The sequence below is a fragment of the Silurus meridionalis genome, chromosome 12 (assembly GCF_014805685.1).
Source record: "Silurus meridionalis isolate SWU-2019-XX chromosome 12, ASM1480568v1, whole genome shotgun sequence".
In the NCBI taxonomy this organism is placed as follows: domain Eukaryota; kingdom Metazoa; phylum Chordata; class Actinopteri; order Siluriformes; family Siluridae; genus Silurus; species Silurus meridionalis.
In genome coordinates, this window is record NC_060895.1 from 8,478,669 (window position 1) to 8,496,115 (window position 17,447).

At 40.7% G+C, this 17,447-nt stretch overlaps 1 protein-coding gene across 5 annotated transcripts in view; it reads right to left on the reverse strand.

Annotated features, from left to right (window-relative positions):
* ncam1b (neural cell adhesion molecule 1b) overlaps nucleotides 1-17,447 on the reverse strand; it is a 121,084-nt gene that overhangs the window by 42,833 nt on the left and 60,804 nt on the right. For all 5 annotated transcript variants that reach the window (XM_046862758.1, XM_046862757.1, XM_046862756.1 and 2 more), the window contains 2 exons: nucleotides 8,602-8,631; nucleotides 5,029-5,179 (listed from right to left, as the gene is read on the reverse strand). In XM_046862758.1, the coding sequence (XP_046718714.1) occupies nucleotides 5,029-5,179; nucleotides 8,602-8,631 (181 nt within the window). The remainder of the gene's footprint in view (nucleotides 1-5,028; nucleotides 5,180-8,601; nucleotides 8,632-17,447) is intronic.

Here is a 17,447-nt window from a genome sequence, read left to right on the forward strand (position 1 = left end):
GGCAGGGGATTCCTGACATAACCGACGTTAAGTGGCAAATTTGCCCCCCTTGTGCTCGAGATATTAGGGTTCGGCGACATAAAAAAATCGACATAACCGATAAAAAATGCTAAGACAAAGCGAGACTTTGCCGGTTCCACTTCAAAAAACGTCGACTTAATAGGGTTGGCAAGTTAACCGAGGTCGAGATAAGTGGGTCCGACTGTATATATATATATATATATATATATATATATATATATATATATATATATATATATATATATATATATATATAATAATAATCCATAGCCCTAAGACTTTGATATTTTAATTTAGGTGCAGCTATAAAACTTACAACCTAAATTTAATTTAAATTAATGTTTTATTCATATATAAAGTAGTTTATTTGAATAGGCAGTTGAGCTGAAATGCTTTTACTTCAAACCCTCAATAAATCAAAAACATGTCAGCCAATAAATCATGTCAACTTTAAACGAATGTCTTTTGTCGGTAGACAAAAAAAAAAAAGCTCTATGTGGCCAATGAACAGCCTAAATATTATTATACACACTAAAATCATGTACGTAACATAAATCTTTGAATTTATGGTTAAAGGATTACAAAAAATCAAAGTGCTTTGGAAATAAAATGCTGGTGTTAATACTGGTACACTTGTAGTGGTGGCTGTAGTGTGAGAGGAAAACTTTGGCCTTGTCAAATATAGCACAGAATAAACTGCTGTTACAAAGAACACTAAAATGGCATTATAGAATATAAATGATGCTAAATATTTGGAGAATATAAAAAGGAACCAAGATCTTTCTATCTTCCCTTTCGTTCTAAACTTTGGAATGCATTGTTCATAGCCTACTGTCTGTCCATCTCTCAAAGAACAACCTCTAAGATACCAACTGGTCTGGCTTCAAAATGGCACTAAAAAGACTGCTTATTCGGCTGTCTCTGTGACAAACTACATGCTGCTAGACCAAGCTATCATCTGTCCTCATCCTGCTTGAACTTTTAGCAAGATCTGATGAGGTCAACCACAAGTCGACTCTCAGGAAACTTGGAATTCGCTAAACAGCATTAGAATAGTTGCTTCCCTCATACCAGGTAACATGGAGGGGATCAACATCTGCCCAACACAAACTCTCCACTAGTGTCCCACAAGGCTCAACACTTGGCCCTGTCCTTTTCTCCCTCTACAGGGAGTGCAGAATTATTAGGCAAGTTGTATTTTTGAGGATTAATTTTATTTGAGGATTTAATTTGAACAACAACCATGTTCTCAATGAACACAAAAAACTCATTAATATCAAAGCTGAATATTTTTGGAAGTAGTTTTTAGTTTTAGCTATTTTAGGGGGATATCTGTGTGTGCAGGTGACTATTACTGTGCATAATTATTAGGCAACTTAACAAAAAACAAATTCATACCCATTTCAATTATTTATTTTTACCAGTGAAACCAATATAACATCTCAACATTCACAAATATACATTTCTGACATTCAAAACCAAACAAAACAAATCAGTGACCAATATAGCCACCTTTCTTTGCAAGGACACTCAAAAGCCTGCCATCCATGGATTCTGTCAGTGTTTTGATCTGTTCACCATCAACATTGCGTGCAGCAGCAACCACAGCCTCCCAGACACTGTTCAGAGAGGTGTACTGTTTTCCTCCTTGTAAATCGCACATTTGATGATGGACCACAGGTTCTCAATGGGGTTCAGATCAGGTGAACAAGGAGGCCATATCATTAGATTTTCTTCTTTATACCCTTTCTTGCCAGCCACGCTGTGGAGTACTTGGGCGTGTGTGATGGAGCATTGTCCTGCATGAAAATCATGTTTTTCTTGAAGGATGCAGACTTCTTCCTGTACCACTGCTTGAAGAAGGTGTCTTCCAGAAACTGGCAGTAGGACTGGGAGTTCAGCTTGACTCCATCCTCAACCCGAAAAGGCCCCACAAGCTCATCTTTGATGATACCAGCCCAAACCAGTACTCCACCTCCACCTTGCTGGCGTCTGAGTCGGACTGGAGCTCTCTGCCCTTTACCAATCCAGCCACGGGCCCATCCATCTGGCCCATCAAGACTCACTCTCATTTCATCAGTCCATAAAACCTTAGAAAATCAGTCTTGAGATATTTCTTGGCCCAGTCTTGACGTTTCAGCTTGTGTGTCTTGTTCAGTGGTGGTCGACTTTCTGCCTTTCTTACCTTGGCCATGTCTCTGAGTATTGCACACCTTGTGCTTTTGGGCACCCAGTGATGTTGCAGCTCTGAAATATGGCCAAACTGGTGGCAAGTGGCATCTTGGCAGCTGCACGCTTGACTTTTCTCAGTTCACGGGCAGTTATTTTGCGCCTTGGTTTTTCCACACGCTTCTTGCGACCCTGTTGACTATTTTGAATGAAACGCTTGATTGTTCGATGATCACGCTCAGAAGCTTGGCTATTTTAAGACTGCTGCATCCTCTGCAATATATCTCACTATTTTTGGCTTTTCTGAGCCTGTCAAGTCCTTCTTTTGACCCATTTTGCCAAAGGAAAGGAAGTTGCCTAATAATTATGCACACCTGATATAGGGTGTTGATGTCATTAGACCACACCCCTTCTCATTACAGAGATGCACATCACCTAATATGCTTAATTGGTAGTAGGCTTTCCAGCCTATACAGCTTGGAGTAAGACAACATGCATAACGAGGATGATGTGGTCAAAATACTCATTTGCCTAATAATTCTGCACTCCCTGTATACTCGCTCTTTTAGTGAAATCTTATCCTCACATGGTTTTTCTTACTACTGCAATGTTGACACTCAATTCATCTTTTCCTTCCCTCCCTCAGATACCACGGCTTCTGCTTTAACTTTAAAATGCCTGGTGGACATATCATAGCAGGTGTTAAATTTCTGGGAAATCGCTTCAAAACTCTTTGATCTCCCCTTCAGACAACCTAGGGGTAACAATGGACAATCAACTGCCATTTTGCTTGTCATTTCGAGACTGGACTACTGAAACTCTCTGCTGGCAGGTCTACCTCTGAACGCAATTCGTCCTTTGGTCCCACCTTCTCTCAGGGTAAAAGGTAAATATACATCAAGACTCATCTCTGTTCATGCCCCGAAGTACTAAAATATACTTTCCCTAGATGTCCGAATAGCTGAGTCAATGCCTTCAAATGATGGGTGAAGACCTACCTCTTCCTGAAACACTTAAACTAGCACTTTGTTTCCTAATTTGTTTTGTCTTTGTTTATATACAGTGAGAAAAATAAGTATTTGAACACCCTGCTATTTTGCAAGTTCTCCCACTTAAAATCATGGAGGGGTCTAAAATTGTCATCATAGGTGCATGTCCACTGTGAGAGACATAATCTAAAAAAAAAAAAAAAATGAAATCACAATGCATGATTTTTTAACTATTTATTTGTATGATACAGCTGCAAATAAGTATTTGAACACCTGAGAAAGTCAATGTTAATATTTGGTACAGTAGCCTTTGTTTGCAATTACAGAGGTCAAATGTTTCCTGTAGTTTTTCACCAGGTTTGCACACACTGCAGGAGGGATTTGGCCCACTCCTCCACACAGATCTTCTCTAGATCAGTCAGGTTTCTGGCCTGTCGCTGAGAAACACGGAGTTTGAGCTCCCTTCAAAGATTCTCTATTGGGTTTAGGTCTGGAGACTGGCTAGGCCAGTCCAGAACCTTGATATGCTTCTTACAGAGCCACTCCTTGGTTATCCTTGCTGTGTGCTTCCGGGCATTGTCATGTTGGAAGACCCAGCCTCGACCCATCTTCAATGCTCTAACTGAGAGAAGGAGGTTGTTCCCCAAAATCTCGCAATACATGGCCCCGGTCATCCTCTCCTTTATACAGTGCAGTTGCCCTGTCCCATGTGCGAAAAAAAAACAACCCCCAAGCATGATGCTACCACCCCATGCTTCACAGTAGGGATGATGTTCTTGGGATGGTACTCATCATTCTTCTTCCTCCAAACACATTTAGTGGAATTATGACCCAAAAGTTCTATTTTGGTCTCATCTGACCACATGACTTTCTCCCATGACTTCTCTGGATCATCCAAATGGTCATTGGCAAACTTAAGACGTGCCTGGACATGTGCTGGTTTAAGCAGGGGAACCTTCCGTGCCATGCATGATTTCAAACCATGACGTCTTAGTGTATTACCAACAGTACCCTTGGAAACGGTGGTCCCAGCTCTTTTCAGGTCATTGACCAGCTCCTCCCGTGTAGTTCTGGGCTGATTTCTCACCTTCCTTAGGATCTTCGAGACCCCACGAGGTGAGATCTTGCATGGAGCCTCAGTCCGAGGGAGATTGACAGTCATGTTTAGCTTCTTCCATTTTCTAATGATTGCTCCAACAGTGGACCTTTTTTCACCAAGCTGCTTGGCAATTTCCCCGTAGCCCTTTCCAGCCTTGTGGAGGTGTACAATTTTGTCTCTAGTGTCTTTGGACAGCTCTTTGGTCTTGGCCATGTTAGTAGTTGGTTTCTTACTGATTGTATGGGGTGGACAGGTGTCTTTATGCAGCTAACAACCTCAAAAAGGTGCATCTAATTTAGGATAATAAATGTAGTTGAGGTGGACATTTTAAAGGCAGACTAACAGGTCTTTGAGGGTCAGAATTCTAGCTGATAGACAGGTGTTCAAATACTTATTTGTAGCTGTATCATACAAATAAATAGTTTAAAAATCATATATTGTGATTTCTGGATTTTTTTTCAGATTATGTCTCTCACAGTGGACATGCACCTACGATGACAATTTCAGACCCCTCCATGATTTCTAAATGGGAGAACTTGCAAAATAGCAGGGTGTTCAAATACTTATTTTCCTCACTGTATTTATTAAAGTGTGCTATAAATCCTCTCAACAGAGTTTTAAACTGATTGTATGTTAAGTCTGTAATGTAGTGAACCAGTGTTGATTTATTCATTGATAAAGACTCAAATCACTTTTGTACCTCGCTATATAAAAGGGCATCTACTACATTCCGTAAATGTCAAAACTTACAGCGCACTTCAAGGAACGTGGACTGGGAGCTCTGGCCTACAGCGTTGCTGGCCATGCAGAGATACTGTCCAGCGTCAGTGTACTGGACGTACTTCAGCGTCAGAGAGGAGACACGAGCGTCACTGCGTGCCACCACATTGCCGTCTTCACTCTGCAGACACACGTATACAAGCATATTGATCAAATCTTATTTCCTCTTCACTCACTAGACACTTTAATTAGAACACCAGCAAACCTGATTATTCATGTAATTGTCCATGCAAAACCACCCAGATCAGACTCCTGTTCTTGGCTGGCAGCATTTAAATCCAATGTGGGCTTCTGCTGTTACAGAATATCTCATTCCCCTCTAGGTTTTACATGTTGTGTGGTTCTGATGTTTTTTTTCTCACCATGGTTGTAAAGGGCACTTATTTAGATTATTCTTTCTGTCAGCTCAAACTAGCCTAGCATGGTGGAGCTTCAGCTGTGAACAGGAAAGGAAGCAAGTGAACCGAAAAGCAACATGTAATTAATATCACCCGTGTCTTATTTCGGGCAAAGTTTACTCATTTCGATCTTTTTGTGCTTTCAGTAACTGCTGTAAGCAAGGAAAAAGAGAGGCTGTAAGGTTTTTGCAACACACAAACACACACCACCACAGTCAGAGTGTGAACTTGAACTTGGCAGAGTGTAAGCTGTGAGCTTATTCCGGCTGAGCTGTTTTACTTTTGTGTAGTGTTTTGTTGCAAGCGTGCTGAAAAGCACGGCCTAAATAAACGGCAGCCCTGAAGCTCAGTTAATGTTCTGCCAGTCTCCTGAGTCTTCCTCCACATCCTCACACACCAGAGATACAGGTATTTCCACCCTCACTGGTGTTTTATTTCCACACCATTCTCTAACCTCTAGATACTACTGCACATGACAACGGCAATTTTGTCTAAAAACACTCAAACTGGCCCATATGACACAAAACACACACAAAAGAATCTCCAATTCTGATGTTGATGTTAACATCTTAAGCTTATGGCCTGATGTGGATGATTGGATAATTAATTGCATGAACGTGCAGGGGTACAAGTGTTCGTATTTTTATGGCGGGACGTGTACACAACAATCTTGTCAGTATCTGAACCCCAAACCGGCGTGCTTTACGAAAATTGTTTCATCAAGTAGGTGCTATGACAGAAACCTGAGTTGCTTTGTTATTGCTCAATGCCCTAAGTGTCAGAATAAAGGTGCCCTGAAAAGAAGTAAGCACTGACAGGGTGCAAGAGGCAGATCTAAATACGACTGGGTAGGTGGAGGGTGTAAGCAGGACCCATCAATAATGCAAAGCGTAACTTAGGGAATCGTTTTAGAGTCGTGTGCACTCAGCAGACCCGATCCACTTAGGGCTCGCTTTGTGTGCGTCACGACATGCATACACACACGGTCCAACATCCCACACTTGTGATTTCTTTTAGCACTGAGTTTTTTTTTTTTTTTTTTTTGAATTTCAATGAGATGTAGTCAGCATTTCAATTTCTGTCTCAGAAAGTAAACAGGCCTCCAAACACTGTGCAGGCGTTATGACTAGGGGTGTTGAAGTTTGAAATCGCAATAACCTTGCATTGAAAATGTCACCGTTTCACAGTAATAATTAATCACTAGGAAACACACAAGCTGATGTGGAAGTTCAAGCGGAAAACATTATGAATCCTTTTAGAAAACAGTTATTATACCCCTAATAGCTCTTTTTTCATATTTAAGCTTTTAGGATTAAACTATTAGCATGTAACTATTATAGCATTATACTCTAAAAGAAACAATGGCTTTGAGGAAAGGATGAACCAAACCAGCCAAAATAGATGGTCTTTTCATTGTGTTGTGGTCAACACTGCCATGCTCATTTGTGCACTTGATAGCTATTGTGTAAGATAAATCTAGAAATGTGCTAGCAGTGGCAGCACAAGCAGGAACACTAGGAGATTAGAGTGCAAAAGGGTTTTCAATGCAGTCCACAGTTCCTGCCGCAAGAAACAAAGGCTGATGAATTTTGATTTAGGATGAGTCCAGAGTGAGAGCGTTGCAATATCTTTGGTTGTGGCAATATGGCAATAAAGTTGGTAGATGGTAATACACATGAATGCTTTATTGATGGTGAGGTAAATCAAACACCTTGACTAAAACCATTAAAACGTACTTAGCATAACAGTTTGGCTGAAGTTTATCCCCAGAGCCAAATGCATCCCTTAGAGAGATGTTAACCGGCTTGCCCTTTCTCTCTTTTAGAACGCAATTTTTCCTTTTCCTTTTACTGATATTCCAGAGGGATTCTAAAGTGCTGCAAACCAGAGTAGTTTTTCATCCAGAGCAGAAACAAATCCATATGTTTCATATGACGAGAGATTATTAAGGAATTTGATATTAATCATGGGCACCACCCATAAATAAAAATCACAAGATGAGAAGCTGGAGAATCTAGCAAATATCATTAAAGCTATCCAGGCGTAGGCAACATTTTATCAGTGCAAACATGGCACAAAATATTCTGGAAAATATGGAAAATCTTTGTCTTTTGTCTTAAGTTTTTCATTAAAGTAGTCAATGTCATTTATCCCAGGGAAAAAGTACTATATGGATAGTATGACTATTACAACTATTAAAATAGAATTAACCAATAAAAGAGAAGAGATCTGGTGAAAACCAGGTGAATAGTTTTTTTAGGTAAGATACAAAAACAACTTAAGCACAAACTTAAATCTCAGGCTGTAAAACATTAAAAATACTAAAATCATAGCACTTCATTGATGTTTTACATTATGCTTCTATGCCACATTTCTCTCTTTCTCTATTACCCAGCTGCAACAGTCCGTGGAGACAGCTCTATTTAAGAGGTGTGTCTGGGCCTTTCATTACGCCACTGCTGTCTCTAGAGACAGTTGCACTTACATAATGCAGAGTCTCTTTTTAGCTGGAGATCAGCAGCCTCCCCATCTGCTCTGTGCAACATAATTCAATCTACCCCCTAATGGGAAAGCTGAGCGCTGGCCAGTCTGCTTCCTGTTGTTTCTCGGAGTGGCCACGGCATGACCCCTGACCCTCAAGCCACTTGTCTAACACGCTGCTAGACCACACAAGGGAGCGAGGAGCTCCAGCCCACTGTATTCATTGCGCTGTATCTTCCATTCTTCTCAGACATAAAGCTCTAGTTATTCATTTGTAATGTGAGAACAGTGGCATATTAATGTTTCATGGCCATAGTTTTTAGCCGAGAAGCCTAGTTAATAATGCAGACCAGCCATTAGCCATTGCGAATGCTGTTGGTTGTACCACAATTGCCTTGCCTTGCTGGAAAAAATGTTTTAGGATATAAAAAGTATTTTGCAAAGGGGAATCACAAAAACATAAAATATTCAGATCAAATAGCACTCTTTAGGTTCTTGAAAAAAATAAAACAAATAAAAAGGCAGATTTATAGCAAACTCTTTTTTTTCTTGTATTCAATCCACGTGAAACTGTTCCAAATATCCACAGTGTAAAGAAAGAATTGTCTTATACTGAACCCTAGCCTAGCTTGTGTATGAGGAGTTGAGGGTATAGAAGCTATACCTTGTGTTGTTCAGGTCGAGTCCAAGATGCCTGCAGAAAACAAAGACAGACAACATGACAACACAAACAGGCAGTGTTTTTAAAAATGGATCGTCAGTCATCGTTAGAGCATACAACCCAAGTAAAAAAAAAAAAAAAAACACTGACATAGAACATTTCAGTAAATCAATCTAGAAAAATTGTTAATGATTAAAATAATGATTAAATTAAAAACAACAACAAATGCCAAAAAGAAAGAAAAATATTAACATTATAATCTAACTTTCTAATATTATTATTAATTATAATTTTGTTTTACTTTGCCTTAGAAACATTTGGATAAAAAAAAAAACATAAACCGTTCCTAACAAACATTTTTAATTAAAAGTATTATTAAAACGTACAAAACCCTGTTTTTCTCATATTCGCATATGTATTTATTTATTTTTACTCATGATACAAATCCAAAGAATCAAAGGCAGGTGAATGTTATAATATGGGTTAAAAGAATGGAATTGAAAAACAATGCCCGAGCACAAATGCGTTTCATTTACTCCCATTGCAAATGGTCTGTGATACACGTATGACGACGGGGACAATCTAAATTCCGATCGCAAATTAAAGGATGGCATGGTCCCCTATAAAGCAAGCTTGTTATGATAATGGCAATCTGGGGCTGCTACTTGTGTGTGAATTTCATGCCACAAAGCACATCCTGAGAAAAAGAGCCGAGATCCCGAGCAGTATCTACTGTCTTGTTTCTAACCTGACTAACGCATATGATATTTTTTTAAGGAAATATATGTGCAAAATTCCTAAAATACATCTGTAAATAATGTAGACAAAATAAATATTAAGGCTAAAGCCTACACATGCAAAAAAATAAAAAATAATCATTAATCTCAGCATGCCATACAGATGACATGGATACAAAAGGCAAAACATTTGGGTACATTTATAGGACACACATTATTATTATAAGAAAGGTCTTAAAAACATCCAGGAGTCTTCAAGAACAATAATCAATACAGGATGGTGCAAAGCGTCACCACTCAAAAAAAGATAATTCAGCTTTATGTTGAATGTAAACGTCTCTAGGTTGTGTATGTAACCCTAGTTCCTTGAGGGAACAAGACGCTGCGTCAACAACGTTTTGGGAATGCTTCCGTGCTGTCCACACTCTAAATCACGTGTGTAATCTGTCCAATGGAAAGCGCTGCGTCACCGGCGGGGTGACTTCATGATCAAGAAGCTATAAAAAGCACATGGCATGGAGTGAAACAGTGTGGCATGGAGACGCAGCAACTCGTTCCTTCAGGTAACTAGGGTTACATATCTAACCTAGAGACGTTCCCTTTCAAGAACTCGAGCTGTGTGAACAACGCTTTGGAAAAGAGTGTCCAGACAGACCAGTCCCTGCTTAGTGTGTGTGGGCACAGCTTGGTTGAAGGACGGAGGGGCCAGGAGTAGCACTGAGGTCAAGGTTATAAAACCTAACAAAAGGTCAGCAGGGTGGACCAGCCCACTCCAGAGGACAAAGGCTTAGAGGCTGCCACACTCTGGTCGAGGGTGTTCTGACCCCGAATGAAGCGAGGTGACCAGAGGACTCATAGGAAAATGTGATAACCGGCAATCCACCTGCTCAAAGTCTGCTTGTTCGCAGGGAAGCTCTCCTCGGAGGGCCATAGCAGAGAATCAGATGTTCTGACTTCCTCCATGAACTTGTCCTGTGGACGTAAGTGGCTGGTTCAGCTTCTCCTGCTCTGGGGCCTGGAAGGGAAGAGGATAGAATGCCTGGAGCCTAACAGGTGGTGGGACGACTAAGGGCACCTTGGGGATGTTACCTGTTCTGGGGTACACTAAGGCACTGGCCATGCCTGGAGTAAACTCCAGAAAAGAAGGAGCCACTGAGAGGGCCTGTACACACGTGGACAAACTTGTTGGTGGTACCCTTCGGTCAATGAAAGAAAAACTCACAATGGTCACAGTAAAAATCTGACAAAAGTAATAATAAATAAAAACTATATGAATGTTAACCAATGAAAGTCAGACATTGCTTTTCAACCATGCTTCAACGGAATTATTTAAAAAAAAATAAACTCATGGAACAGGCCTGAACAAAAATGATGGTACCCCTAGAAAAGACTGAAAATAATGTGACCAAAGGGAAATGTTAATTCAAGGTGTGTCCACTAATTAGCATCACATGTGTCTACAATCTTGTAATCAGTCAGTGGGCCTATATAAAAGGCTCCAGGTAGTCACTGTGTTATCTGGTGACATGGTGTGTACTACACTCAACATGGACCAGAGGAAGCGAAGGAAAGAGTTGTCTCAGGAGATTAGAAAGAAAATTATAGACAAACATGATAAAGGTAAAGGCTATAAGACCATCTCCAAACAGTTGGATGTTCCTGTGACTACAGTTGCACATATTATTCAGAAATTTAAGCTCCATGGGACTGTAGCCAACCTACCTGGACGTGGCCGCAGGAGGAAAATTGATGACAAATCAAAGAGACGGACAATCCGAATGGTAACAAAAGAGCCCAGAAAGACTTCTAAAGAGATCCAAGGTGAACTCCATGCTCAAGGAACATCAGTGTCAGATCGCACCATCCGTCTTTGTTTGAGCCAAAGTGGACTACATTTACATTTGTGGCATTTAGACGACATGGGAGACGACCAAGGAGGACACCATTGTTGAGAACAAATCATAAAAAAGACTGGAATATGCCAAAGCTTCTGGGAGAATGTACTATGAACAGATGAGACAAAAATGGAAATCTTTTGCCAAGGCACATCAGCTCTATGTTCACAGACAGAAAAATGAAGCATATCAAGAAAAGAACACTGTCCCTATTGTAAAACATGGAGGAGGCTCTGTTTTGTTCTGGGGCTGCTTTGCTGCATCTGGCACAGGGTGTCTTGAATCTGTGCAAGGAATAATGAAATCTGAAGACTATCAAGGGTTTCTAGAGAGAAATGTGCTGGCCAGTGTCAGAAAGCTTGGTTTCAGTCGCAGGTCATGGGTCTTGCAACAGGACAATGGCCCAAAACACACAGCTAAAACACCCAAGAATGGCTAAGAGGAAAACATTGGACTATTCTAAAGTGGCCTTCTATGAGCCCTGACCTCAATCCTATTGAGCATCTTTGGAAGGAGCTGAAACATGCCGTCTGGAAAAGACACCCTTCAAACCGGAAACAACTGGAGCAGTTTGCTCATGAGGAGTGGGCCAAAATACCTGCCAGAGGTGCAGATGTAACAGTTACAGGAATCGTCTGATTGCAGTGATTGCCTCGAAAGGTTGTGCAACAAAATATTAAGTTAGGGGTACCATAATTTTTTCCAGGCCTGTTCCATGAGTTTCTTTTTTTAGATAATTCCGTTGAAGCATGGTTGAAAAGCAATGTCTGACTTTCATTGGTTAACATTCATAGAATTTGTATTTAATCTGACAAAAGTAATATTAAAGTTTTTTTTCTGTGAGCATTGTGAGTTTTTCTTTCATTGACCAAAGGGTACCAACAATTATGTCCAGGTGTGTAGATCCCCTACTCTCTTAAGAAAGCAAATAGCCAAGAGGAACACAGTCTTGACTGTGAGGTGCCTCTAAGAAGCCTCGGCCAATGACTCAAAAGGGCGCTTAGATAGATCCTCCAGGTCCCACCCAGCACCGTTCATCCTTGAGTCTCTGCCGAGTGATTGCCCCGCCAAGGCGGGGGGACACGTGGACTTTGAGGTTGGATGAAGCCAACCCTTAGGCGAACCGTTTTTGAAGAATTTCCAGCACTGAACCAACCGGGCAGTTAACTGGATCCAAATGGTGCTGCTCGCACCACACATTGAACAGGACCCATCTTGCGGCATATTACCTCCTCGTGAAAGGAGCTTAGAAATGGAGAACGGTCTCTACCACCTCGGTGGCAAGACTGGAACCTCGGAGCTGTGCCCCCTCAGGGGCCACAGCCACAACCTCCACAACTGTGGAATCTCCCAGGGAGGGTGTTTGAATAGGGCTAGCAGATAGTTCGCAAAGCATGGTCTGCCTGGCCACCTTGGAGCCACCAAAAGGAGACAGACTCCATCCTGGCGCACTCTCTTTTCAGAACTCCCGGAGGCAGTGCGATGGAGGAAAGGTGTACAGTCATAGCCTTAGCCACACCCGAGACATGGCATCCAGCCTTAGAGAGGCTGTAAAAGTAAGGGAGACCCAGAGAGGACGGTGCAACGTCTCTTGAGACACAAACAGGTCTAGTTAAGCCCTGCTGAATTTTCCCCAGATCTGCTCCACCACATGAGAGTGGAGCCGCCATTCTCCGGGTCTAAACCCCTGTCTTGACAGGGCATCTGCTGCTTTGTTCAGGCCGCCTGGGATGTATGCTGCTCTCAAGGAGAGCACAGGAGGATTTGGCTTGCCAGCCTGTACAGGAAGAGTAAGCGCAGACCCTCCTGGCGGTTGATGTACGAGACCACTGAGGTGTTGTCCGAACGGATTAACACGTGGTGACTTCTGAGGTCGGGGAGGAAAGGTAAGAGGGTTAGTAAGGGCAAGCTCAAAAGGAAGGACCCGATATTGCTACTCTCCGGCTTCCTGTGAGAAGGGAGGATGGATACATGCATCCTTTAGATCTACCATCATAAACCAGTCCTCGGATCTGATCTGAGACACCACCTGCTTGATGGTCAGCATCTTAAACCTGAGTCTCATAAGTGAGCGGGTCAGCTAACATAGATCTTAAATAGGATGCAACCCTCTGTCCTTTGTGGGAACTATGAATTACCGGCTGTAGAACCCGGACTCTCTGTCTGATGGAGAGACCACCTCAATGGACTCCTTCCTCAGGAGAGCGTTTACTACTTATGCCATGACCAGAGTCTGCTCGGTTTCCACCTGGGTGGGACTAACCCTGTAGAACCGTGGCAGACGAGACCCAAACTTAATCTTGTAGCCTCTATCTACAGTCCGCAGGACCCACTGAGACATCTCTGGCAGAACTTCCCAAGTTGCTAGGTAGTCCCTTAAGTGTATCAGTCTTTCGAGACTGACCTCTGGTATGGCGAGAGGCTACGCCCTGGTGCAGCTCTATTGGCCTCAAAGGAGGCCGTGAGCTCTCCAGGTTCGCTACGATGCCGGGCAGAAACCGAGAAGAGTGTTCGCTGGAGCTGGCTGTGCCCTAAAGCACATTTCTTAGCAGGGTTAACAGACCAGTTTCCTGGGGTTGCCAGGGCAGGGCAGGCATCGTATAATGAGAACGTACCGTGTCAGGACTTTTTGGTCGAAGCCCTCTTATTGAAAATGTCTTCAGATCTGTCACTTCCCGGGGCTTCGAACCAGTCTCTTAAGTGGCTTTGAAAACCAAATTCGAACTCCAAAAAGCGTGCTTCCGATGCCTGGACCGAGCAGGTGAGGTTGGAGAAAAGGACAAGCCCGTCACAAAACCCTCTGCGAGGTCCATTTGCGAACCCCAGGAACTAGCGCGTTTTACATATGTGATTCAGAGCGTGGACAACACGAAAGCATTCTCAAAGCGTTGTCAACGCAGTTAGTATTTTAGTTAGTAATGAACCCTTTAATACTGTTTATATAAAGGTTAAGGAACTAGGTAAAGTTTTCCTATTTTAATTTTTTTTTATATTTGCAAATCTATACAGGCGGTATATAAGTCTATACTGACAGTGAGCGTCAAATAAAATTCTAGTAGTTTATTATTAAGTCCATAAATAATACAGTAATATGGCTTCATGTTAAATGAGTTTAAAGTGTATTTTTAGTAACCACTCTGTACCGGTCTGGGTTTAAGTGTTTTTGGAGCCTATCCCAGTAACAGTAGGGGCAAGACATCCTTAATTCATCCTTAATGGGATGCCAGTCCATTGCAAGGTGTACCATACGCACGCACACACACACACACACACACACACACACACACTCAGTCACACCTAGGGCCTATTTAGCATTACTAGTGTTTTCTTTTTAAAGAAAGTCAGAGAAGTCTGAGAAAAACCCATGTGAACTAGAGGAAATGAACAGAAACTCCACATATACAGTGTAAGATCTAACCAGAAAAAAAAAAACTATTTAGAGCTAATATCTTCTTCTTCTTCTTCTTCTTCTTCTTTCGGCTGCTCCCATTAGGAGTAGTAAGTTAATTAGAATAACCTGTTTAAATTCAAGGGTTGGACTATTCGCAAGTATAATTGCTACCCCAGATTTGGCTGTGAGATATTCCAGCCTGATTTTGCTGTCACAGGCACCACCACATATCCTGAAGGCAAATCTTTCGTTGGTAGTGACGTGCTCACCGATAGCCAATTTAGTGCAGCTGCGACCAATGACAACTGATGACAAAATTCCGGCTGCGTCGGAAAATTTTGATTAAATCTTGAATATGACTGCTGCTACGACACTGTCTAAAATCTTCCAACAAGAGATTGATATGATTACACAAAACTCACGAGACAGCCCCAAACATATCACGGAATGCAAGCATAAAACTAAATATAATGGTTTTAAAAGATGAACAGTTTGTTAAATTGTAGCAGCAAACTGAACGTCGCTATAAGGTCTCATCATACATGAGCAAAAGGGACACGAAAGAAACATGAAAATAAACGTAAAAAAAATATCGAACACACTGGAGTATGTAAAGGCTGATCACGGATTCTTTTTATATAATTTAGAATATATAAAGCTAGATTATTATTATTATTTTATTCATTGCCATTTGATTTTATTATAAACCATTATTCTAGTTGTAATCAACCATTACAACTATTTTTATTCTACTTTTTAAATTTTTATATCTCAGACCTGACAATAGCAGTTCTTGTTGTACTGCAAATGATCGTGTACGTGGCAAATAAAAATTCCGACTTAAACAAGTCTTCAGATGTATTGTTTCTAAGGGCAAAACGGTACACGTATTCGTACTGAACTTCTTCTGTACAGGCGTTTCATTCCGCTAATACAATACTTTTTACGTTTGGAACATAGTTTAAAACATGAGTTCCCTCAGGAACGTATTAAGTAGCAGACTGCAAGTTAGTTTAGTCTCTGCCTCCCACTTTAAGCACATTTTTCTTATGATTATTAAACTTGAAAACATACACAACAATGCCAAGGGTATAAAAAGAAACAAGCGTTAGTGCAGTGTTACTGTGGCTACACTCTGCATATCGAGGGAGTGAATGAATAAAAGATGGAAGGAATGAACACAACTGTTCTACTAATTTCAGCATTTTTTAACAAATAAGTAGAACATTTTAAAATGTAATATTTAAATGTAAAACACATGCCAAATAAGGTTTTTTTAAATTTTACTTAATCAAATTAATTTGTGGCAATTGAATCGATTACTCAGTTTAATAAATATAATAAAAAAATCTATTGCATTAATTGGATGTATTTCATTTAATTTTATATATTTAATTTATAAAATATTATAAAATATAATTTTATATATTCTTTAACCAAGCAGGCATTTTATTAAAATTGTTTTAAAAATGTAAACTGTTGATGATCACAAATGTTAATCAAAAGCGTTAATAAAAAAAACTACAAGCAGTTTTATGTTTTTCATTTCTTCCCCCAACCGTACAAAAATTAACCTTAACTGTGACAAAATGAAGTACGTACTGAACCGTGACGTCTGTGTACCATTATACCACTAATAGCTGCTGTAGCAAATGATCATGCAAACACCCTGTTCACGGAGCTTATTCACTATTCTGAGCGTAGGAAACTATTTTTATGCTTTCCCTAACATAAAATCGGTCTGTATCGTTTCATCTGATTTGAAAAACACGTTATCGCACAGTCTGTTCCAGAAATCGTATTAGGATCGTCTCACAGAGTGTGAGAACGTGGAAGATTGGAGAATGTAAGAATATTTAATGTGGCACATGGTACAATCACAATCACTAAACTAGAACTAGTATACTTAGAACACACCATCACGTATTCTACAGGTTCTCAGGTTTTCTTCGGCCTCCCAAAAATATGTCAGTAGAGAGTAGGGATGGTAAGATTCACTGATTCGCATCGGTGCATCGGCATAAAAGTTGTGTGATTCATTGATTTTAAAAAACTGCATCTGATTCAAGTTAGCATTTGTATCACGATACATCGCTATAGTTATTTAGAAAGTGACCAATAATTTTTGACCAATTTTTTATATGTAGATTGATTTCTTCTCACTAAACTGCTTCTCCAGCACGCTCTCTCAGCACCACTGTGCTATCTGAATAGTACGTATCGCACTACGGAGACCGAGGCATGTCCTGAGTGTCACATAGAATAGAGATTAACATGGCAGAGGTAGAGCTGCATCTTCCTGGAGACAGAACAGGAAAAGAAAGTCTGGTTCATTTAATCTTTTTTCTATTTATTTTTGTGCACTATCTAAAAAGAGTGAATCCTATAGCGTCATATCGCATCAGTAGCTGCTTCATGTGTATCTATAATGTATCGTATCGTTGGCTATGCATCGGCCGATGCACATCCCTAGTAGAGAGACTGGTTATGCTAATTTGCCTCTAGTTTTGAGTTCGAAAGTGTGTGTAATCCCATCCAATTTGTATTTTTGTACAAATTCCTAGAAAAGACAACCTACACACCCCAACCCTGTCATAGACAAATTACATTAAAAGCAAATTAATAAATTAACATCCCTTTCAGTTTATGCACGAGACCTTTGGCATGTAAAATAGCAACAGTTCATTACATTACAGCTTGTTAGAGGATCCCTGTGCGTGACCCTTATGAGGGTGTTTTGGCAAACTGGGTGGGACCTCAGTTGCAGTTCTTCAATAATGTACAGAAAATACAAATTAATTAAAGGAACAGACAGCGCCATCTGGG